Below are 24,464 nucleotides of genomic sequence, written 5' to 3'. Positions count from 1 at the left end.
AGTGGGGGGAGTTGTTGTTGTTGTTGCTGTTGTTGTTGTTGGGGGGGGGGAGGTGGGTACTGAAGATCAAACCCAGGGATATTCTACTCTCGAACTATATCCCCAGCCCTATTCTATATTTTTTTATTTTGAAACAGGGTCTCACTAGGTTGTGGAGGGCCTCACTCAGTAGCTGAGGATGGCAGTGAACCTGCTATCCTCCTGTTTCAGCCTCCCAAGTACTGGGATTACAAGTGAGCATCACTACACCCAGCTACAAAGAGTGTTGTACAATTACATACTTGACTTGAAAAATGATATAAAAATCCCCTCCCCTCCCACCAACCCCAGGGGCCTGAACACAGCCTGCTGGAGGAGAGAGGTATTGAGGCCAGAGGGGCAGTTTGGGGTTGGGGGGCTTGCTGTGTCAGCTAATGGGTGTTGCTGTGGGAGCCACAAGATGTGAAAGGAGACCAGTGATAGGAGTAGATTCTCATTTTAATTAGACCCTGTCCGAAGTGTAAAGGAAGATTGACTGGAAGGTGGGCTCGAAAAGCACACAGCCCAAGGATGACAGACAAAACAGCAAGAGTAGTGATAGTTGAGTGGAGATCATGGCTTTGAGAGCCGTTTCCAGGCTTCCGGCGTGACTGAGTTGTGACATTGGCTGGTAAGGGGAAAATGAATGGGTGATGGAAGAAAGGATAGGCCGGAGTCAAAGGAGATAGGGGGGAGAAATGATGTAGTCAGAAAGAGCATAGGAAATCCTGCAGAGATGAGCAGACATGAGAAAACCCAGAGCTGACAGATAAGTGCCATAGGGTGTGGCTACTTTCATCTCAACTTAGGAATAAAAAGGCATTTACAACTAGATGAGAATCTATGTGGAAACAAAAATAATGTTTGAGTTCTGGGTTTGTTTGTTTGCCTGCAGTGTTGGGGATCAAACCTAGGGCCCATGTGTTCCAGGCAACTGCTCTACCACTGAGTGATGTCCTCAGCCTAAAATTAATGATTTGGCCTTAATATGATTATCCAAGATAACATACACATCTTTTGTTAAAATAAGTCATTAATGGTTTCTAAAAGATGCTCCACAAAATCACTTTTAAAGCATCAGTGTTTCTAGGTTCAGCCTGAGTCCCTGTCGCTCATTTGCAAGTAAAATGGCATCATCTAAAAGGGTTGGTGTGAGAAGACACATTCACATTTTATTCTTCCACAAAACCTGCTTCCTGGTCTTTGTGAACTTACTTCTCTCCTCTCTTTCTCAACCTTTGCTTCATTTATAGTTCTATCCTCTCTTTTTCTCCCTCATTTAAGAAATCACTAATACCATCTATTCTTTAAAACCACCCACAATCTGATCCTTTCCCATTCCAGACTTTATTTTCTTAACTTACTTTAGAAAGATTACTAAGATTAACTGCATATGTTATCATGCATTTCAGGCATTATATATGAAAATGTTCCCTGATTAGTGTTTAACTTCAGTTTGCTTCTGAATTCCGGATGTCAGGGAGTGTTTCTTGGTTGAAGTATGCCAAACTTAACTTCTCAGTACTGTTCTAAGCCAGCCTCATGATGATTCCTTGTCTAGGTTCCAGGGGAGTTGTGGTGGAAGGATCCTTAAAAACTCTAAACCACTGGCCTATCCTGAGAAAGCTTGAATCATCTGATTAGCCCCAGAATCACCCTGCTTTTCCATGAATTCCCCCAGGCTAAGGCTGGCCCAGAACAAGACCAGTGTCAGAGCATAGGAGAAAAGTGAAGCAGAAGACCAGTGTCCAAGGACTGGAAAAAAGGATGAACTTGGCCGAAGAATTTTAAAACATGCTTATTTCAAATTTATAGTATCTGACTCACATTCACAAAAGTTTCCCCTTGCTTTTTCCTACAGAAATTTTCTTTCCTTTTCTAACCTTTGCATTCTGCCTAAAATACCACTTCGTTCTTTTTTTGCTTCCATACCATCTTCTTTGTCCTCTTTCCTGCTATTTCTTTGATCACAGAGATTATATACCTTCGACTTTCTTCTTCAAAGATTTCTTGAATGCTCTTTCAGAAGTCCCATATCTAAGCCAATATCCCAATTTTTAAGCATGGAATGACATAAAACTCCTGAGTTATAATCAGCTTCATACACAGTACAAATTATGCCTGTTCCATTGCTTTCTGACTTAAAACCATGCCTTTCAAAAAATGGCAAACTTGTGACATTTACTTAGAGTAAAATACTGAGTTTTAACATAATGTGAAATAGTAATACAAAATGGCAAAAAAGGAAATTACAATTGCAAAAATACTGCACTGAGACTATTCTTTCTCACTCTCGTGTTTGAACATGCATGCTTTTTCTATGCTGTTCATCCACCCATTTCAGTCTGTCATTTAGTCTGGAAACATTTATTAAGATCCTAATACATGCCAGGCCCTATGCTAAATTCTGGTGAACAATCCTAGTGAGGAATAAAAAGAAAGTAAACCAGTAATTGCAATTATATAGTAATGATGTTGATGATGATGATGATGATGATGATGATGATGATGATAAAAAGCATCTTTGTATGCAGACTGCCTGGCATATACTATCAGTGACCTGCTACATTTCAAGGGGGTCTAGGTCCCACTACCAATCACAGCCTCCAACTAGCCAGAAACTTCTGTGTACACTGACATCACAGTGGAAATCTGGGTCCCATTGATTCAGCAAGCATTAGTGGAGTGCCTACAGTATGTCAGACTGTTCCATATGAAAACTCCAAAGTGAATAAATGAGAGAGCTTTGCTAAGGATCTCTTGCTGTAGCAGAGGAGATAAACACATAAGTGATGGACAATGTGTGATTAAGGCCATAATAGAAAATGTGTAGAATAAAATGAGTGCACGAATAAGGGAGAAGTTATTTCAGTCTGGTGATGCAAGAAGTCTACAGAGGGGGTGACGTGTCAGTTCCACTTTAGGGGGCACAAAGACTGGTGGGCTTATTGGGAAAGAGAGCCCAGCTTGAGGAAGGACTCTGTGAAAGGCACACTGCAGATGGAGCTTGTTTCTCACCTCCTGGGAGGCAGGAGGAAGGGCCGGGGTTCCTGGTGGTCTCAGCTACATCGGAGCCCTAGCACTTCTACAAACTCACCATCTGAATGCTTCTATGAAACAATCTGTGGCCATTAGCAGACAAGTATCTTCCCATTTCATTACATGAGGTCTATCAAATATTTAGCTAGTGTCTTTTATTTCCCTTGTTGAAAGATTTTTTTTTTAAATCACTGAAAAAAAGTTAGGTCCAATATTATCTCTTTGGAAAGGTATAAAAAGAATCTCCTCAATCTCTTTCCAGCAATCTCCCCACTCCCCAGTAGAAGTAAATATCTAGTTAGAATGAACCTTAATCACCTGAAGAAATATGGTGCTATTAACGTTTTATATTTTCAACCTTTTCTTAAAATTTTCACCACGAATGAAGAACTTTGGGTACAAGTTAAATTTTGTATCCTATATCGAATATGATTTTCTTGTTTAATTAAAATCTGCTACCAATTGTACTACCTTCATGGTGTTTTAATATATATTTTTAGCTCTAGAATAAGAACAAAGAAGAGTCTGGTACAGACAATGCTTACAGTGTTGATTATTTTAACTTAAGAACTTTTTTGGCACCCAAATTTCCCCCTGCCTAACTGATCTGTGCTAGAAACATCAAAATTAAAAAAAATATTAAAAGCTACTGCCGGGCGTGGTGGCGCACGCTTGTAATCCCCACACTTGCGAGGCAGAGACAGGAGGATTGCGCAGGTTCGAAGCCAGCCGCACACGCTGGTTTAGGAGACCTGTTTCCAAATAAAAATGTAAAAATAGGTCTGGGAGTGTAGCCCGGAGGTAGAAGGACTTCCAGGAACCCCAGTACCATGAATATATATATATATATATATATATATATATATATATATATTCATATATAATAGCTATATATATTCGTATATATATAATAGCTATATATATTCGTATATATAATATATATAATATATATAATATATATAGCTATTATAGGTTAGTTCAGTGATTTTTACTTTGAATTTGCATTGCTTGCTTCCAGGTACACAAAAGGATATAAAAGGTGTTTGATAGTGTTTTATGAATATGTTGTAAATGAAGTAATTCACAGGACCCCCTCGTCAAGGGAGCCAACCCCCAGATGCTGAGGGTCAAAACAGCAGCGTCACCAGGGAGCAGCCATTCACCAGCCATCCTCAGAAACTTCCTTTACAGCCAGCATCCATTTCAATTGCACCTCCAATTCCTGTGTAGATTTACTACTTCCTGAAGACTATTGAGCTTACCTGTAGATACTTATCTTCGTAAAACTGTAAAAGACAAGAAAAAAGGGATTTAGCAATAGAGGAAAGGAAACTACCTTTTCTAAGTTAATGTCTTTTTTCCCCTCTTACCTTTTGTGTGAACACGACATTCATGCAACTAATAGTAATAATTCCTTCATGTGTTCTTGACACATCAGCCCTCTGAAGGCAGGTTATAACTAGCTATGCAAGAAAAGGCGATTATTTGGATTTTAACAAAGGTTAATAAGAGTAATTTGGGATTTTTCACAAAAGGATTTGAAACTTCAGCTGTACAATGGGAAGGCACAGAAAGGGAAGGATGATGAAAATATATATATTCTTGAGGACTGCAGACATGGAAAGAAATTGACTGGTTGGAAGCTTTTAATCTGTGGTGGTGGTTCTCTGAAAAAAAAGCTGAATTATACTTAAATAGTATGAATATAAAATATATAGCTTCATATAATTGGAAAGAGCAAAAGCTTAGTTATTTTTTTTTCACTAACAAGGAATACTTTTTAAAAGGAAAAAAATCTAACAATTAAAATAATTAATCAAGAATGAGAAAAAAAAACAGTTTTAACTGCGGTGTAGGAAAGGGATTTTCTAGTTGATAACATAATGCCTAAGACAGGAATGAGAGCTCCATGTGGCGTTCCGTTTCATTTACATTCCTTTCAGCAACAGAATAGAATCTGTTCCCCTACATCTATTTCATTAGAATTTTTGAAGCACCTGTCACCTATCATCATCAGTTTATCCAGATTTCAAGTTTTCCCCATGAACAAATGTAGTAGCGCAGATCCATATGTCCACGTGTCTGGGAGGAGAGGTGCCTCGTGGTTTGTGGATTACCTAGCTGGACTCCTTCTCCCATTTATTGTTTGGAGTATGTCACCTTCTGTCAGTCTAATTACTTACCCCCCTAAAGCTGCTTTTCTCAGCTCACTGTATGACAATCGCTACTTTGTGAATGCACCCGAGAAGCCTCCGCAGTCAATTGATGTACCCCAAAGGTGTCACTGACATGTGACAGGCTGCTTCTGTACACTGGCTCACACAAGATTTACAGAGTTCTCTGAAGGTACTCTCTCTAGATACCTAGCAAGGGAAGCTGGTGGTTTCTGTAGATAGCTCGCCTTATTGTGACATATGGAATAAATCTTTTCAAAACCTAAGTCAGCTGAGCGACGTTTACTATATAGATATCTCCAGGACTCCCCACACCTATTAAAGAATAACAGTTCAAGTGTGTACGTTACCTGACCGGTGATACTCGTAAGAGATCAGAGAAGCTTTCAAAGGCCAAACAGCAGAGATTTTGATTTTGCTAGAAAAAAGGCCTGAAGAAATAATGCGTATTTATCCATTTAGTAAGCCCTTCGGTTCATATTGACTATTCATTACCGTGAATAGGCAGACTTGGCTGAGTCTAACAGTAATTCCTTTGTCATCATTAAACAGCTGTAGATTTTTAATATAATAAAGATAAAACTGCTCTTAGAGTTCCACATTCACACAGTGGTATTCAAGTCTGTGCCATCACTTCCATTTTCAGAAGCTTTATAATTCCACCATAATCATTTGTTCTTGGCAGAAACCTGTTATACAAGCACTCAGCTGAGGATAATATTTGTGAACAATTTTTTCAATGCTCTGGTTATGTGATTATGGGAATTTGGAATTCGGTATTCATTTGCTCTTGGTTTTTGTGTTCATATGTCTGAAAAGCCCCCTTTTTTAAAAATAACACAGTTTAACTTGAATCATTACTTCAATACTAGTGATAGGCATTACAAGACAATGCAGTGAGATACAGGAAGAATTTATTGGGAGGAAATGAGCCTGTGTTTTTTATACTGTGCTCATCACTGCCATTAAATCTGTGACTCTATGCCACCTGCTTTGTTTGTTTAATAGGTGATATAATTCTTCATATATAAAGTGAGGGCATGGCAGCTCATGGTTGTAATCTCAGTACTTGGGAGGCTGAGACAGGAGGATTTCATCTTCTCAGCCAGCCTCAACAACTTAGTGAGACCCTGTTTCAAAATTTAAAAAAATGGGCTTTGAGTATAGCTGGGAGATAGAAGGCCCCTGAGTTCATTCCCCAGTACCACACACTCACATATAAAAAAAAAAGCAGTTGATCTAATCGGTGTGTTAGTACATGAACTAAGTGTTTTGTTGAACAATAGATATTCCCATTCTTGACTCCATTTAATATTAAAGAAACACCAATATTTTAACCATAACCATAATTTCTCTTTTTTTTGGGGGGGTGGTGGTGGTACTGGGGGTGGAACCCAGAAGCTTTCTACCTCCGGGCTATATTCCCAGACCTTTTTTTTAATATTTTATTTGGAAACAGGGTCTCACTAAGTTGCTGAAAGCCTCACTAAGTAGCTGAGGCTGGCTTTGAACCTGTGTGATCCTCCTGTCTCAGCCTCCCAAGCGCGGGGATTACAAGTGTGCACCACCACGCCCGGCTAACCATAATTTCATACTTAAAAATTTCTCACAGCCTAATTATTTTTTCTCATGATACTTGGGATTAAACCTAGGGTTGTTCTACCTCCAAGCTACATCCCCAGCCTAGTGTGTGTGTGTGTGTGTGTGTGTGTGTGTGTGTGTGTGTGTGTTTCTTATTTTAAAACAGACTCTTGCTAAATTGCTAAGGCTAGCTTCTAACCTGCAATCCTCCTCTTTTAGCCTCTCAAGTACTGGAATTATAGGTATCTGCCACCACATCCAACTCTGAAGCCTAATTTTTACAAAACTTTCCACTTCATCTACTCAAAGATCTGGTTTGCATCCCTCCCTTTGAAGTTGAGGAGAGCTTGGATGAGGAAGGGTATGCCCACGTTGTTCCAAGGTCATAATTGTTCTTTGGGACATTATGCTTGGCCATGGTGGCTTCAGATCTAAAATAAGTTTTCCTTAAGCTCTTTGCCAAAACCTTGTGAGAGCTAATGAGTTAATGTTTGTATAAATCGTTCAATATAGTGTAATTGATATTTGAATTTTTATAAACCAAACAAAATATCTATCCCCCAAAAGCTTTGTAAGAACATTTAGCGCACATGCCTATGCCAGATGGGTTGTAATGACAGTTGACGGCCTCTCCTAACCCTTGTCAGAAGGCTGCAGAGCAAAACAACTACAATTTTTACAATAAGATTTATTGGATAAAAGACTTGAGTGCACACTGAAAAATCCACTGTGTATTACAACTATAAATTAGTGTTATAAAGATGTTAAAGGTGTATATAAAATACTGTAACATGCCTCATAGAAATATAAGCAGATAACTTTTGAAAAGTATCTTTTTTTTTATCTTACTTGTTTTTCACTACACAAGTGAATTCATAGGAAAAACAACGTGGAATATGCTGCAAGACCCTGACATTTTTCTTAATCTTAAAAGCTCCAGGATCTGCAGAGATCAAAACGGAAACACATCATAATAAGACAAAGAGTTATCACCCCACAGAATGCTCTTGTGGTTGAGATAATGCAAACAAGAGTTTAAAATAGAGAGTTAAGATAGCAAGTGAAATTGTTATTCTAATGTACCCTGATGTCCTTTAGAGTATTATTGTAGGAACCTTCTAGGAGTACTAATTCTGGGCTATGATGGCTGCATAGGGGGACAGGTGGCCCCAATTATAAATTCCCCAAGATTGTAAATGTATATTTTATCATCTCGTGTCAAAATATTCATTTTAATATTCAAACATTTTACCACATAATAAGCTGTAACCATATGTTTATTTGTTATATTATATCACTGTAACATTAATAAATATTTACAGAACCGTAATGTATCCTCGATGTATTGAGATGATAGCTCTCTTAGTTTGATCTTAAGGGAAAAACCTTCAGTGCCTCAGAAATTAATGTCAAGTAATTTTACATTTGTTACACATTGATAAGGGCCAAGGAGTTTAACATTTTTTAAGACTGACACTCCCTTTTAAATGTGTGTTGTTTTATTTATTTTCCTTCATTGTATGAATTAAAAATGGAGTGTTATCTCAGTTTCTAAATCCTTAGCTGGATGTTGCAGCTTGTGCTTTATTTGTGAGTTCTGTCTTTAATAAAGATGAGCTCTACTGAATTTTCCATTGAGAGACACATAGGTTCAGATCTCTTTATAACTGATCTCAGTAGTACTAGGAAAATTAAAGAATGTTGCTAGTCTAATAATTAACATGCAAGCTAGGCCTCATGCAGAAGTTTTATGATCTCTAAAAATATAACATTATTTTTGTAAATCAGATTGTGTTCAGTTGAGGTGACAGCCATCAGTTTTATTTTTTTTTTAAAGAGCAAAATTCAAAACTCTTGACTCACACTTTTGGAACTGTTACAGTGTTCTATTAGTATTTATCCTTCTGTGACAGCTGAAATTAGACCTGAGCTAAGTGTCTGAGACAGAGGGTTCAAGATCAGGCATTGACTTCCATTTTTGTGTGTCAGAAGGCAGTCCCAGGGCGACTCCTACTCAGCTGAAACCAGGAGGAACTTTTGCTGGCTGAGTAGTTATTGACTGGGTTACCTATTGCAGTGTTTCGGGTTTCCTTACTTAGCTCGGAATAACAAAAGTCCTAGGTTCAGCTGCTCTGGCTTTTCTTCCAGCCTGTGTTTAGGAAGATAATTTTTCAGTATTATAAGTTTCAATACAGATTTTCACCTACACAGAACTCTAATCAACAAAAGTTACTCTCTAAATGAGCCTAGTGCCAGAGCATTCCTAATCAATGCCTAGTGAGACTGTTGGCCATGTTCTCTTGTGTCCTGTTGCCGTTGAGTACATGAGGGGAGGCCAGGACACCATTAGTGCCAACCTCTATGTGCAGTTTTAACTTGAGACGTGCTTCCATATGTTCCTGCTTTCGTTGTCTTTGCAGATTCTGAAATAGTTGTGTAACATCCTGACTTCTTTCTGCGGGAAGAAAGAAGGCTGCACACTGCCACCTTAATTCTGCTGTAATTGTTTTCACGAAATAGTTCTTGAAGCACATGTGAATTCCATCTCACAGAACTTGGTCCCTTATACCCTCTTTGTCCGTTGACTGAATCTAGCTGCAGAATATTTCCTTGTTATGTTCTTAAGCGGGTGATGAGCACTGTATGGAAATGACTCGGGGTATGAATCTGTGATTTCCTTTCCCTAGTGTAATACTTGACATATAATAACCTGAACTACTGGACAGCTTGAACTTTTATTACATTCCTGCATGTCTCATACAGCCTTTGTCTAGGTTTGAACTTTCTAAATTGTGTATTTCAGACGTTGAGAAAGAAGGGCCTTAATGGCTGTGACAGCCCAGATCCCGATGCAGACGATTCAGTAGGTCACAGCCCTGAGTCTGAGGACAAGTACAGGAAAATTAACGAAGATATTGATCTAATGATCAGCAGGCAAAGATTGTGTGTAAGTACTCGGAACACCCTTCATTTGTTTTATTCTCGGTATTTCTCTGAACCTGGCAGGCATTGAACAAGAAAGAAAGCAAAGTCTGTGAAAGCCCTGATCCCGACTCCTCTTATGCACTCACCCCACGCACTGAAGAAAAATACAAAAAAATTAATGAAGAATTTGATAATATGATCAAGAGTCATAAAATTCCTGTAAGTACCAAAGGTATAGACGGCTGGTCTGCTGGTAACTGCTGCAGTAACATACCTTAACCCTCTCAGTGATGGCTTGCTCTAAGAAGCAACGAAAAGTCAAAAACGATAAAAATAGCCATCTCATCCCACGGGCAGCGCATTTAGAAAGCAAACCCTAAGGGATGCTGAAATTACATAATCTCACAGAGTTGCCATCGAGAAGTTCATTCTGAGGGAGAAGGATTCACAGGAGGAAGAGAAAGATCTATGCGACACACCCTGAATTTACAAAAATTCTTTAAAAACACTGTTCTCGCACAGATTGCCAGACACTAGTAAAATCTCTTTCGGAACCAGCTTGAAGATTTGCATAAAATACATAGATATATATGGTGCTGAGACCAGACACACCAGTAAAACTGCAGGTCCCCCATGTATGCTCACAGTCATCACTTAAATAAAAGCTGATTTCTGAATCCAACGCCCACCCCTCCCCCTCCATGAACTCCAACAACAGCACTGAAGGGTTAAAGCTAATGCTCGCTGCAGGGAACAGACTGCATGAAACCTAATGGTAAGATTTCGACGTTTGTGTGCTGGGGTGATCGTAAAGCTTTATCAGAATATTATCTTGCTTTGCCTACACAAACACCTCCCATGCTTTAACATTTGGCTAAATTTTGTCTTAACCAAGTCAACAGATTTCTAACAGTCAGTCATATGCCTTGCCAGATACGTAAGAGAAATAACTTTGCATGTATTATTTTGTTTGCCCACATGTATAAGAAAAAAGTATGTACCGCTTAGTACATTGTCATCTATCAAATAATGTTAATTTTGTGACACAAAAGGATTAAACTCGAGGTTCACGGGCTTTCGGAATAATATCAGTGTCCAAAATCTAATTGTACACAAGCTCCTTGGTAGGTAATTAATTACTTTTCTAAAACGTACATTTTTTTGGTAAGTGAGCCAAGAAGCCTAAACCTGGGTATTGAGAGCTACACTGCAGTTGAAATAGGCTTTGCCAATTACATCTGCAGATATTTGGGAACAAGAGCTCTAGGCCAAATCGACAACTGCACTCACATAAATTAATGTTTTTCCATAGTGGGTGTACATTCAACCTGTGTTGAATTAAATTGGGCCCTTTAAAACTTACTTATAAAATGTACACATATTAAAATTTCTATCCTCATAAATACATGTCTGTTTCTTTTGTTAAATGAAATAATGTCAGCAGTAGAGCTTTTGTTGAATCAGAGTGATTACTAGTCTGTATCATGAAGGAAAGCTCTGTGCTGTAAATTCTTAAAGGTTTCATAAAGCTGAGTACTATAAGCAGCACATTTGCAGTGGGCACATTACCCGGTGAGGTGTTTCCCATCATATGCAGTCATACATACTTGTTAACAATACTCAAAATTCTTAAGTGATAAAATATCCACTGGGATTTTATCTTGGCCAGAAGACAGAAAGAAACAGCTTCTCTGGGCCAACTTTTAGTTCTTACAGCCTGAATTTCTCTCGCTATCTAATATGCTAGTTTGGAGCTGCTGTGTACTAAGGTTTGTGGTGTAGAAGTTTAAGAAAAAGCATCTCAGATGTTGCAAATAAGAGGAATGCCCTGCACTGATAGGGAAAAGGTAAAGGAATGCAAGACCTGATCACTCTCGGTGGAGATGACCCTACGTATGAATGGAGCACACAAAGTTCCAGGGCAGTGTGCTTGGGTCCTTTGCCTTTTATTTGAACGGGAACAAGATGGGATGCACACCTGGATCCCCTCACAGTACTTCACTCTCGTCATGTAAAAAGTTCAAAATCAAGATACATGATTTCTTAAGAGGTACAGTGGCGTGTGGCAGGGGATGAAACGCCACAGGAGAGTTAACGGGCAGAGCGGTGAAAAGGTGCCACCCGGCCCCCAGCTGTTCCACGGTCTTCATGTCCCTGTTAATGCTCCGGTCTCCACGATGAAAGACCCGGTTTATGCACATAGCTCTCAGTTGCTGGAAGTCAGTTTTGCTGAAAGTTTCCACAGCTGCTAAAACATTTAGAGCAGGGCAAGGACACTCTGCCCTTTGTGTGTGCAGAGTGTCTCCACCTCTTTAAAAACATTATAAGACTGTTTTGCTACTTCTAAGGCCCAGTTTGAAGAGTTTCCCTTTTAAAATAGAAAATTTAATATTGCAGTCACCTGTTGGAGGAGTATGATTTATGCCCATATTCCTCAAGTACATGAAATAACTCATGGGTGACTTGGAATCTTGTCGACCAGTATTTCCTCATGCTGGGTTTGCCGCGGTTTATGCTGAGAGCTTCACGGCAAGCAGAAACAGCTCCATGTGAGGAAGCAGGGATTAGAAAATGGACTGAATAAATGGGAGGTGGATGCAAGATTGGCTGAAAGTAAACAAGAAGGGAGGAAGCGGAAAGAAAGAGTCCATATTTTCTTCAAACTAAAGGAGTGCAAAGAGAGAGACGGCTGTGGCTAGGATCAAGGGAGAGGCTCAGATGAAAAGCACTTGAGATGATGTATGTGCAGGAGGGATGCTTGAAGAAAGGAACGGATTGGACACCTGTGATGTCCAGCATGATGGAGACAGAATGACCACACTCCTCAAAAGGCAAGAGGACGGGACCTGAGCAAGTTGGATGGAGATGCACCCAGAGGGAAGGGAGAAAGGTGCTAGAAAGAGGTCACCAGATGACAAAAGCTAGACATGAAGAACTGGGTGTACAGGGACAGGCTACAGCTTTCGGGTGATCCTCGGGGGATTTAAGTCTCAGCAATTCATAGTCACTTTGCCAGAGTTGTGTGACTTTTTTTTCCCTGCTACACTCTGCGCCCTGATAATGCCCGTGCAAAATTCAAGAGTGTCATTGATGGGGAAAAAAAAAAAGTTCAGTCATTTACATCATATAAAAGGGGCCCCCTTGACTAAAAACATCATTGAAAATATATTATTTGATTTTTTTATTGGACTTTATGGTACATTTGGGGAAATCAGGGATTTGGGATAAAACTATGAAAGTTCAAATAACCTTTTGAGACGGTGATTCACTTTAATAACCAAGATCACTTCAGTTAGTTTAGAAACTAAACACTTATTAGCTATCACATCTGTATCTCTTAAAGCCAGGAGCAGCTTCCTGGGTTCACAGCCTGGCCCTGTTCTGAGGGCCGTGCTTTATTGAATCACCACACATTCTCCCTTCCTGACATGGATGTTCTAGAATTTTGGAGTCTTGCCCTAAGATCTTTGCAAGTTTGAAATTTTAAATACTTTTTGGCTTTCATTCTCTAGACAAAATTTTTTTAAATATAGACTTTTTTAAAGTTGCCTAATTTCAAAAAGTCAAAAAGAAAAAGAATAATGCCAATTTCTTGGATACATGCATATGTTACTATAACCCTTGCATTTTCCCAAAATGTTCTAAGCTACTCAATTTCTTTATGGGTACAATCATTTTGTTCCTCAGATGATTAAATGACTGGCCTCGTTAAGTGACAATTTATTACATCACCTGGACTTGCAACTAAGATTTCTGATAGGAGGACTAATGTTCTTTCTGATGCCCTAAGATATCTCCTCAATGTGGTCGTTTTTAAGCTTGTGATTTTTTAAATTATTATAGCTGATTCCTGATACTGATAGAAAAGTAAAGCAAAAAGTAGAGAATGCAAAGGATGTCAGCATGTTTTATTAATTCTAAATTTTTAAAGTTTATGCTGATATCAGAATCATATCTGACTGCTCTTGAGCCATCACAAATGGGTTTTATAGTAATTGTCATCACATTGTTCATGGTCCACAATGCCAGAAACTAAATAGTCCTTGAGGATAATAGTCAGAGGAAGATAAAAGTAGAGGAACTTTTACTGAACTGGTTGTTGGGACAGTTCAGGACTCATTATATAATTAATTTTCTGTATTTATATAATAATCTTATGTATTTCTGTTGTGCACATAATCACCTAGGGGTGGGGTGGGTGGCCTTTTCTCTCGGTGGAAATACAATCAACATTTTGTAGAATATTCAGGTAAGATGTAGTTTTAAAGCCCATAGGTTGATGCCAAGAATAGTGAATTATTTGTAATTAGTAGCCCTGAATACATATTAAAACACTTGTAATCAAAATATAGCTTTAAAATCTTAATAAACATGGAAGTCTTAATAATATGGAAGAAGGGAGTCTTTAAGGATTATTTTCCCAAGACCTTCATCATTTCACATGTGGATACTCACCTCACTCCATGAGTACCTATTTCCTTTATTATTTATGTGATTCACAAATAATAGGCTACTAATATCCAGTGCTCATTTGATTAGCAGTATGATTTCTGACAGGAATATTTTATTTGTTGAAAAGTGCATCCTATGTTGTGCAATGATTTAGTAGCAAAAGAAACAAACTGGATCACTAAGATAGATGACCTTGAGCCCCTTATCAAATCTCACCAGTTTGAAAAGGGAAGGATTATATCTGTAGTGAAATGATACTGAAGGGGTTAAATCACATGATGTAAATTGCACTGCCTAGTCCCCGCTCCATAAATAATATATACTAAATTATAAGCTTGCATTTTGTATTAGAATAGTATCATTCTAAAAATTCTCTTTTGAAGAAAAATATCTAAGGCACAAAATAAAAAGTAGAGTAGGCTTTGCAGTGCCTTATAGCAAGAGAGCTTGATGCACTTTAATGAAAGGTGACGTTAGTTGACCCACATCATGATGGATTCTGTAAGAGAAGGAAAGAAAAATATGGGAAAGAGATAAGGAGATGGGAAAGGAGTCAAGGCAACTTGCAGAATTAAATAAGATGGTCAGGGTGGGCTTCCTCTGGAAGGCCAGGTTTTCAATAAAAATTTGGAGGTGATAGAGTTAACCAGGCTAATAAGCCAAAAATGAGGGAAAGATATTGTGAAAAAAAGATGAGATGTTGGAGCTTGGTAAAAGCTGTAACATCAGGGCCTTGTGGACCATTGAAAGAATTTGGGATTTTACTCTGAGTTAAGATGGGAGCTCTCACAAGATTTTGAGCAAAAGAGTACCATCATCTGATGCTTTTATTTTTTTTATAAATTTTTATTGGTGCATTGTAATCAAACATCACAATGGAATACAAGACTTGTGTGGATATCCAAGTACACATCATCCAATTAGCCTTTGTCCAATCCCCATCCCATTCCCTCCCCTTCCCTCAATCCCATGCTTGATTTAGTGTTTAACATGGACATATTTGTTTATGTACATCTTATGTTTTAATGAGATTCCATCTTCCCCTTTCCCATCCCCTCTGGGGTCAGGCTGATTGCTGAGTTGAAAATAAAAAGAAATAGGGCAAGAACAGAAGCAGGCAAATCTTTTAGGGCATGACTGCAATGATCCAAGCAGAAGACGCTGGTACTGGGGCCAGGGTGTTAGCCACACCCCCAATCATTATGACACCAAATAAAAGCGGATTTTCAAAATGCCCCACCCCTGTAGAATACCACTGTTGTAGGTCCAGAGAAACGCTCTTATGACCCAGGACTGTAGAAGGGAAACAAATTGCAAACTCAAAACAGTAATTGAAGACAGTGTATTAAAAGGACTGTGTGCAGATAGAGGCAAAGAAAACCTAAGAATAACAACGTGCATCAGGAGTTGCAGCCTAGAAGCTGTTCCCACCTCTAGGCCCAAAGAAGAAGAAGGAGAAATCACAGAACATGGCAAGATCTGTGTCCTCAGGATAGAGCAACCCCATAGCCACATGACCTTCACAGGAGAAACACAGCCTCCAGCAGCACAGCCGTGGTCTATCAAGGAGGGTGCACTGCACAAAGTGCCCTGCCCTCTCTCCTTGACTCTGTACTGCTGTCCGTGCCTCCCTCTCTGGCTGAGCTGAAGCCATGAGTTGGGAAGCCTGGCTGATGCCATCTGCAGGGTCAGCTCCTGGGACAGAGCACAGGGAAAAGAAGGAAGAGTGATTTGAGGGATAGTGGAGGATGCCTCACACGACCACACTACTTTCCTTTCTTAAGTGCGCTTAAGTTATTCTGATTTTTGGCCTTTCAATGAAGAAATACAATTTTTTATTCATTCTAAAGACATTTACTTTATAGCATACACTAGGAATTTTTTGTTATTTAACAGAGCTCTGGAAATCTGGGGATATGTGTATGCTTTGATGTCTTATTAGACATTTACAGTCCACAGTCATGGTGTCTGTCTAAAAATTATTTTCTGTTAGCCTGTTTACAACCCATAAATGACCTAAAAAGAATGCCTGTGTTTATATATCACTAAAATAGTGTTATTTCTTTCTAAAACAATGAAGAATTAAAAACATAAAAAAAATTTATGAAACATTTGCTCAATATCAACATTGAGGAAAATTACATGGAAGAAAAGAAAAACAGCTAATGAAGACTATGGAAGCAAAAACATATAGAGAACAGCACTGTAACCATCACTAACATGAACACAGAAGTACCACAGAGCATGTGTGTGACGGAGGCCAGCCAGTCAGCCGTCACAGACAGTAGATGTTACTACTAGAGAAAAAAATAGTAAAAGGCAAGACGACCAAAAACAGTTGACCCCTTGTAGACATGCATTTAAACTCGCACAATGGTTTATTGAAGACCTCAGAGGACATGGATAGAATAAATCTATATAATGCATGCCTATCATATACATATTTAAATTTGTATTTATAATGCTGTATATGACACTATGAGCCCTCTGGCAATATAGTCAAACATTTTCATTTGTAATGCTAAAAAAATGAAATAAAAAAGGTTGGTATGTTTACAGCTATGATTAGTACAAGCAGAAACATAAACATAATTTTGTTTAAACAGCCAAAACAATACCAAAAAATCAATAATTGAGACCCAAATTACTCTAATTAGACATCCACACAGCTTCAGTTCACTAAATTTTCCAAGTGTCTCATTTGAGATATAGATCTTGCCATTTGTCAGTGGCAGTAGATATGAGCCAAAATGTAAAGCAGAACATATTTTCTTAAGTATCATTTTAAAATGTGAGTTGTTGAATGATACATGCTCTGTTGAAACCTGTATCTTAAAATGCCTATTATCTTTAAAGTTACTTTTAAAGACAGACTTTTAAAAATAATAATTAAACTATATGTGCTATTCACGTGCCAGAGATGATTTTATATCATTAAAGTTCTGCATAAATATGCTTCAATAAGCAATTAAACCCAAGGCTTTGGTTTGCATTTTAATCCTCCTTTTTTTCTCTGTGAAGTCATCACAATCATGTACCTTTGATCTTGCAGTCATTTCTGGCACCAGATTCAGACATCACAAATGAACAATTATTACTTAATAGAATGGAATTCAAAGACAATGGAGTCTAATGAAATGGGGCTTTGTTTTAAACAAAAGTAAAACCTTTTCTAATGGTTGCAAAGAAAGAGTTCTAAGCACATTAAAGAAATCAATTTATGATCTGAACATCTTGAGAGCTCTTCTTAATGGTCTTCTACATACCAAGCAGTTTGAAATTTGGGATTTTTCCGGGAAAAATAGACACTGCCTATGCTCAAAAGCTTTTATTGATGTTCTTTTACCTATATTTTGGGGTTTTCCCTTTCTTCCTGTTCCTGCAGGCTGTTCCACCGCCCAACTTTGAGATGCCGGTTTCCATCCCAGTGTCGAGCCACAACAGCTTGGTGTACAGCAACCCTGTCAGCTCACTGGGAAACCCCAACCTTTTGCCACTGGCCCACCCTTCTCTGCAGAGGAATAGCATGTCTCCTGGTGTGACACATCGACCTCCCAGTGCAGGTAACACAGGTATGTCCTCAAAAGAGCATCATGTCCACAAGTCACTGGAAGGTACCACATCTAACAAAGGCCAAAGCCATTTTGCTTATGTGATTTTCGGTTTCTCTTTTATGTCCTTCATTGTTGACCATCCACTCCCTACTAGGTCCTCTGACTGACAAGCATCCCTTTCAATGCCTTTTCTAATCTTCACTTTGTCCTTTAAGTCTGTCACTTGTCTCTTCCCAAGACATACTTTACCCATATACCCACTCAAACAAGATGTCAAATAGCCTGTCTACCTACTTTTCCTTCTGATCTCTCCTACCCTGGCCTGAAATGCCATTTTCCCTCTTTCTTCTACAAACATATCACTTCTTCTGTGAAACCTTCCTCTATGTTCTCTGGTGGCATTTTTCCCACTTAATTATTTATGATTTTGGTCAATTTTATTTACATATATAATAACATCTCAGATGGGATTCAAGGTAGAGAGGGAATATTATGAGATAACACATTTTATAGGAGGTATGAAATAGAAACAAAGCTGAATCAGAAATGAAGTCAGGCTGGGTGTGATGGCACACACTTGTAATCCCAGCATTTGGGAGGCTGAGACTGGAGGATCCTGGTTCCTGGACAAGACTCGGCTACTCAGTGAGTCTCTTTGCAACTCAGTGAGACCCTGTTTCAAAATAAAGATTAAGCCGGGCTTGGTGGCGCACGCTTGTAATCCCCGCGCTTGGGAGGCAGAGACAGGAGGATCGCGCAGGTTCGAAGCCAGCCGCGCGCGCTGGCTTAGGAGACACTGGTTTCCAAATAAAAATGTAAAAATAGGTCTGGGAGTGTAGCCCGGAGGTAGAAGGGCTTCCAGGAACCCCAGTACCACCAAAAAAAGTAAAAAAAAAATAAAAAAATAAAGATTAAAAAAATAGGCCTGGGGTTATAGCTTGGAGGTAGAATGTTCTTGGGTTCCCAGTATCACAAAAAAAAAAAAAGAACTGAAGTCAAAAGCACATTGTAAACTCATGTATACTGATCACAAATTTGTCTCTACACTTCTAAGAAATGCATACTGTTGTTCAATTCAGAATGTCCTAGGGAAATGAAATTATTGCTCAGATGAAGCTAAATACATTATGATCTACTGTATTGAATGTGTGTCTGTTCTCCACTGGATTTAAAGAATCTTGAAAGGAAGAATACTCTTGTGATTTGCCAAACTCACAGTGTGAACTAATTTAATGTATATTGAATATAACTACACTATTCCTTCACATTTCCAAAAGCAGCATCAAAAATAATTGTGTTTCTAAATCAGTACAACAAACCATTATATATTTACATTATCTTTTAAAAAGCACTCGACTGGAAAACTTTTAATATATCTTAGGTACACAAAACTGTATTAAAACCATCTTATTCAATGAAGAATTTTCCCCTAGAAGACTTTATAAATTTTGGCTCTGAGAAATGTATACAGAGAACTTCATTGTGCCATTCTATTTTTAATATGTTTGAATTTTTCCTATGGATTTCCAATAACCATATATATCACTTTCAGGTCATATCCAAATGCAGTTAAATGCCCTATTTGATAAACTCATGCTCATTTTTAAATTCAATACTTTATATTCAAAATAATACTTGATAGGCTATAAGAAACACTTTCTTCTCATCTTAAAACTTGAAGCAAACAATAATGACTAAAGTATTGATTAAGCAATTAAGCAATTAAAAAATCTAGGTGACATTCTCATTCTCTTTCTTCAAACTAATTCTTGTTCCTTAAAATCTAAAGTAATTATAGCAACCAGGCACAGTGATACATACTTATCATCCCAGTACTTGGGAGGCTAAGACAGGAATCGGATTGCCAGTTAGTTCCAGGACAGCCTCAGAAACTTAAGGAGACCCAACACAACTTAGAGAAACCCTGTTTCAAAATGAAAAAAAAAAAGGGCTATAGGTGGAGTTCAGTGGTAGCATATACCTGGGTTCATTTCCCAATACCACCAGAAAGGAAAATTATTATATTCAGTATCTTATTGAAACATCCCAACCCATAAATAAACACTGCCAAATTTTATTGAATGCTTATCATAATTTTTTTTTATTTTATACTTTTAGCTGGGCGTGGTGGTGCACGCTTGTAATCCCAGCATTTGGGAGGCTGGGACAGGAGGATGCGGGTTTGCGGCCAGCCTCAGCTACTTAGTGAGGTCCTTTGCAACTCAGTGAGGCCTTGTTTTAAAATAAAGAATAAAAAATAGGGCTGGGGGTGTAGCTCAGAGGTAGAATGCCCCTGGGTTCCAGCCCCAATACCACAAAAAAAAATTTTTATACTTTTATTGGTGCATTATAGTGTCAGTGATAATGACATACGTGCACACAGCACTTGGCAGGCTTCCCCTGGCTTCCTCTCCACTCTTCCTATTCCTCATACAAGATATTAGGGTTGGCTTTGGTATTCTCATATGTACATAATATCAGTGAACTTTTTAAAAATAGCAGTGAATAAGCATTTATTTCTAAATTTACGGCAGTGAAAACTGGTTTATTGTGTCAGTAAGTAAAACTGAAATAGTAAATGCAGATAGATTTATGAGATAGTCAAAATTCTAGAAAATTATAATTGCCTAAAACTTATGGCCTAAAATATTTTTACAAAGAACTTGACATCAGATATGTGGTTATCTGAACATATATAGTAGAAGAAAGTTTTATTTTATTTTTTTTACTTCTTATGAAGCATCTGCTTAGAAAAGCCCTAGACTTGGAAATAATAAAAATGCAGGGACTATTCAAAGACCGGGGTTTTAAAATGTAATCTTTCCTAGAATAAAGGATTCTGCAAAATGTCAGTGATTGAATGTATTTTTAACATTTGAGCACAGCATGTCACAATAAAACAAATGTCAGCCATCTGACTTAGGTAGTACTTTACAAGTTTGTGACTCTCGGGAGAGGACAAAATACCGAGGTTGCTAAAGGTAAAGTGTTTTGTTCGGTGGTCCTTTAACCTTTCTCCTTTTGATCTCCCTCTTTAATCCATAGGTGGTCTGATGGGTGGAGACCTCACCTCCGGTGCAGGCACCAGCGCAGGTAAGCTCTGCAGTCTCTACTGCACTGTCACTAGCCAGAGTTCTACTAAGTGGTTTCAGGAAATAAGTCTTGTGAACTAAGTAGAGAGGTCCAGGAGAGGCCTGGAAAAATGGCCCCAAGAATTTTAAAGCACTTTTTGAAGCAGGAACGGTTAAACAGTAACTTAGAAGAAATTATTTATTAACTAGAACCTTTATTAATAAAACTTCAGCTGGTCAGTGGAGAATTGAGGGCTCCCATCAGATCAGCTTAATTCCTGATACCATTCCTAGACATAAGAGTACCTTTAGCAAGCCATACTTTGTGTGTTCTCTGTTAATCATTTCACAGTAAAAGTGAATCATTTCCCGCCCAAAGAAGTACTGAAATCCTACACATTTCTAAAGGACAGTAAAAAAAGAAAAGGAAGGAGTTAAGATTATAATCATTCGGCAATACTACCAACAAAACCAAATTCAAGATTAAAATAAGCAATCAGAGAACATCAATATAACATACTCCAAAAAAGATCTTCAAATATTTCATCTCATAATAACATCTTATACCATGGCCAGTTGTCTCTTAATCACATTCTCCAGGGTTCCATATTAATTCATTATATTGCAGTTATTGAGATATTAATGCCATTCTCAATGCAGAGGCAAGATAGTACAATACTTTTAAATGCCAACTGTAGTTTGCAATTGGCAGAACAAGTAACCATGGTAATGTCTGCATCTGGAACATGATATACATTTTAAATAGCAGGAGGCAGGCATGAATGGCACAAGGTTATGTTTGAAATGTCAAAAAAAAATTCAAGTTTATTGAAATATCCATGGACAGACTAATTAAAATATTTTGCCAGGGTCAGCTATAATAGCTACTAATTATAAGAAAGAAGATAAAGAAAATTGGCATACAAAACATTTCTATAAATATATCTATTGGGGGTAGTGTTTCTCACTTTTTGGTGTTGGTTCTTCACTAATTCAGTGAGTGGGGAAGAAAAAGTATTAGAACTACATAGTGAATTAACAAACAGGATGAATATCACTAGCTCCCTATTTTCCATATCTTTTGAAAATTAAGTAGAGGCAAATTAGAGAGTCAAGTCAGTAGTAGTTATTATGGTGGGTGCCAAAATGAGATGCTTATTTTTCTACCTTGAAAAATACACTGTGGTGTATAGCCTCAAAATTCGAAAACCAGATCAAATCCAGACCAATGATTCTTGGATTCAAATCTGGTCAGAGACGATGGTGGAGACTAAGAATTGGATGGTCACAAAGATCAAGACATAACAGAAGAAAACTTTTTTATGTTAAGATGCTCTACTTTAGTGCCTGGCTGCCCACACAGTTTGCTTAGTAATATAGGAGCCACCGGTAATGGAAAGGATAGTTATTGAAGGCTGTACAAAATCAAGTGGAGGACAACATGGGCTACTCAGCTCCTATGGAAGGGGTCTCTTATTGCTGTGTAATAGCTGGAATGCTATAGAATCCTACATTGAAAATAGGAGTATTGTGTTGTTCATTTCTACTCTCATTTCTTTATCCCTCTAGGGATAAAGAAGACACAAGATCTTATAAACATAAAAGTTTGACACATATAGGTTGTAGAATCATTCAAATCTCCAAACCAAATAAAGATATCACAAGAAATGAAAATTAAATATCATTATCATTGATGAACATAGATGCAAAATTTCTCAATAAAATATTAGCAATTTGCATTCAAAACTACATCAAGAAAAAAAATTTTAGGAGCTTAACAGATGCATTCTTTTCCCTCAGGACCTCTGCCATACACTCAAGACTCTTTTGATTCAGAAATAGAAGGAAACTAAAAAGACATTCAGTTGTTCTACCCTGATGATAGTGAATAGTATAATCTTGTATCTTATAGACATGAGCCTATCATTCACAATTTTATATAACTCATAAAAGCTGTAGAGAAGTTACTTACCTACTTTTAAAAAATAGAAGAAGAAAGCCTTGCTACCTCTAGTTCCAAGGAACACCTGTTCACAATGCCATTTACACATGGGCTTAGCTGTCACATCCTGCTCATAAGCTCAACCATCTTCCTCTTCTTTCTTGTGCCAGCCAGTATCACATGTCGAAGCCAAATGTATCTGTGCTGATGTCAAAGAATCATATAACACCAGAGGGGAACAAAGCCAGCCATGGTGTCTCTACATTTTCAGAAAAGAAAACTAAAGCAAAATGACCAAAATATATCTTTCAAATTTTGAATATTTTCAGTGAAATTCAAGGTCTCAAAATAGAGTTAGAAACTCTAAGGCCGAGTAGCAATACTCTACAATCAAATCAAATACTTTTTAGCTTATGTATAAGGGTTTTTTGTTTCTGTTTTTGTTAAAAATTAAGTCTGTTTTTTTTTTTTTTTTTATTTTGGTGGTACTGGGATTTCTGGAAGCCCTTCTACCTCTGGGCTACACTCCCAGACCTATTTTATACTTTTTTTTTTATTTTTGAAAGCAGGGTCTCTTAAGCAAGTGGGGCTGGCTTCGAACCAGCGCAATCCTCCTGTTTCCGCCTCCCAAGCACGGGGATTACAAGCGTGCGCCACCACACCCGGCTCAAAATTAAAGCTGTTTTTTAAAAAAAGAGAGAGAACAGACTGCCAAGTATAGTGGTGCACACTTGTGATCCAGTGATTTGGGAGACTGAGAGAGGAGGATCACAGGTTTGAGGCCAGCCCCAGCAACTTAGTGAGAGCCTCAACTATTCAGTGAGACCCTGTGATTCTTTGATTCTTTTGTCTTTTTAACTGATGTGTGTGTGTTGGGGGGGGGATACTTGCAATGGAATCTGAGGGAGTGAAGAGTCATATCCCAGCCCTATGTTATTTTTTTATGAAACAGGTCTCAATAAGTTTTATTAAGAAAATAAAGTGCTTTTTTATTAGATTCCAGCTCATCATACAAAGATAAAAATTATTTCTGCATAAGATTAAAAATTAAAACAGTAAATGTTATAACTTAGGCATGGTGGTGCATGCTTGTAATCCCAGCATTGGGGAGGCTGACACCAGAGGATCGTGGTTCACAGACAGCCTCAGCTACTAACAAGGCCCTTCGCAACTGAGTGAGGCCCTCTTTTGAAATTAGAAAGAAGGAAAAAATAGGGCTGGGGGTGTCACTGGAGGTTGAATGTCCCTTGGTCCCATCCCCGGTACTGCAAAAAAAAAAAGAAAAAAAAAAAAAACAATAAAATTTCTACAACCTTTAATAATAGCAGTTTCAATAAGTTTCTGAAGGCCTCACTAAGTTGCTGAGTCTGGCCACTAAAACCTGCAATTCTTCTGTCTCAGCTTCCCAAGTACTGAGATTACAGGTATATACTATGATTCCTGACCTGAAACCATGTTTCAAAAATTAAAACTTAAAAAGGGCTGGGTGTAACTTGGAGGTGGGATGCCCTTGGTTTAACCTGCAGTACCAAAAAGAAAAAAAGAAGAGAAAAGAAAAGATGAAAGGATAGTCTCAAGAGGGAAGGAAGTAAGGTTTAACATTTATTGTGTGCCTAGAAATACCAAATAACTGAAAAGATAAGCATTCTCTTTTTCAGTTCTGCATGATCATAAAGTGCAACATCATTCCCATCGGGTCCATGAGCTA

General features: G+C 38.1%; 1 protein-coding gene across 1 annotated transcript in view; it reads left to right on the top strand.

Annotated features, from left to right (window-relative positions):
* MEF2C (myocyte enhancer factor 2C) overlaps positions 1-24,464 on the top strand; it is a gene marked incomplete at its 3' end in the record, with an annotated part of 152,659 nt that overhangs the window by 102,293 nt on the left and 25,902 nt on the right. Inside the window, exons 4-7 of the mRNA XM_080698040.1 lie at positions 9,616-9,675; positions 9,819-9,956; positions 17,575-17,761; positions 20,789-20,836. Of these exons, the coding sequence (XP_080554166.1) occupies positions 9,616-9,675; positions 9,819-9,956; positions 17,575-17,761; positions 20,789-20,836 (433 nt within the window). The remainder of the gene's footprint in view (positions 1-9,615; positions 9,676-9,818; positions 9,957-17,574; positions 17,762-20,788; positions 20,837-24,464) is intronic.

This window comes from Muscardinus avellanarius (assembly GCF_963383645.1).
Source record: "Muscardinus avellanarius genome assembly, chromosome: 1".
In the NCBI taxonomy this organism is placed as follows: domain Eukaryota; kingdom Metazoa; phylum Chordata; class Mammalia; order Rodentia; family Gliridae; genus Muscardinus; species Muscardinus avellanarius.
The sequence above is the reverse complement of the archived record's forward strand: the minus strand, read 5'-3'. Positions and strand labels throughout refer to the sequence as shown.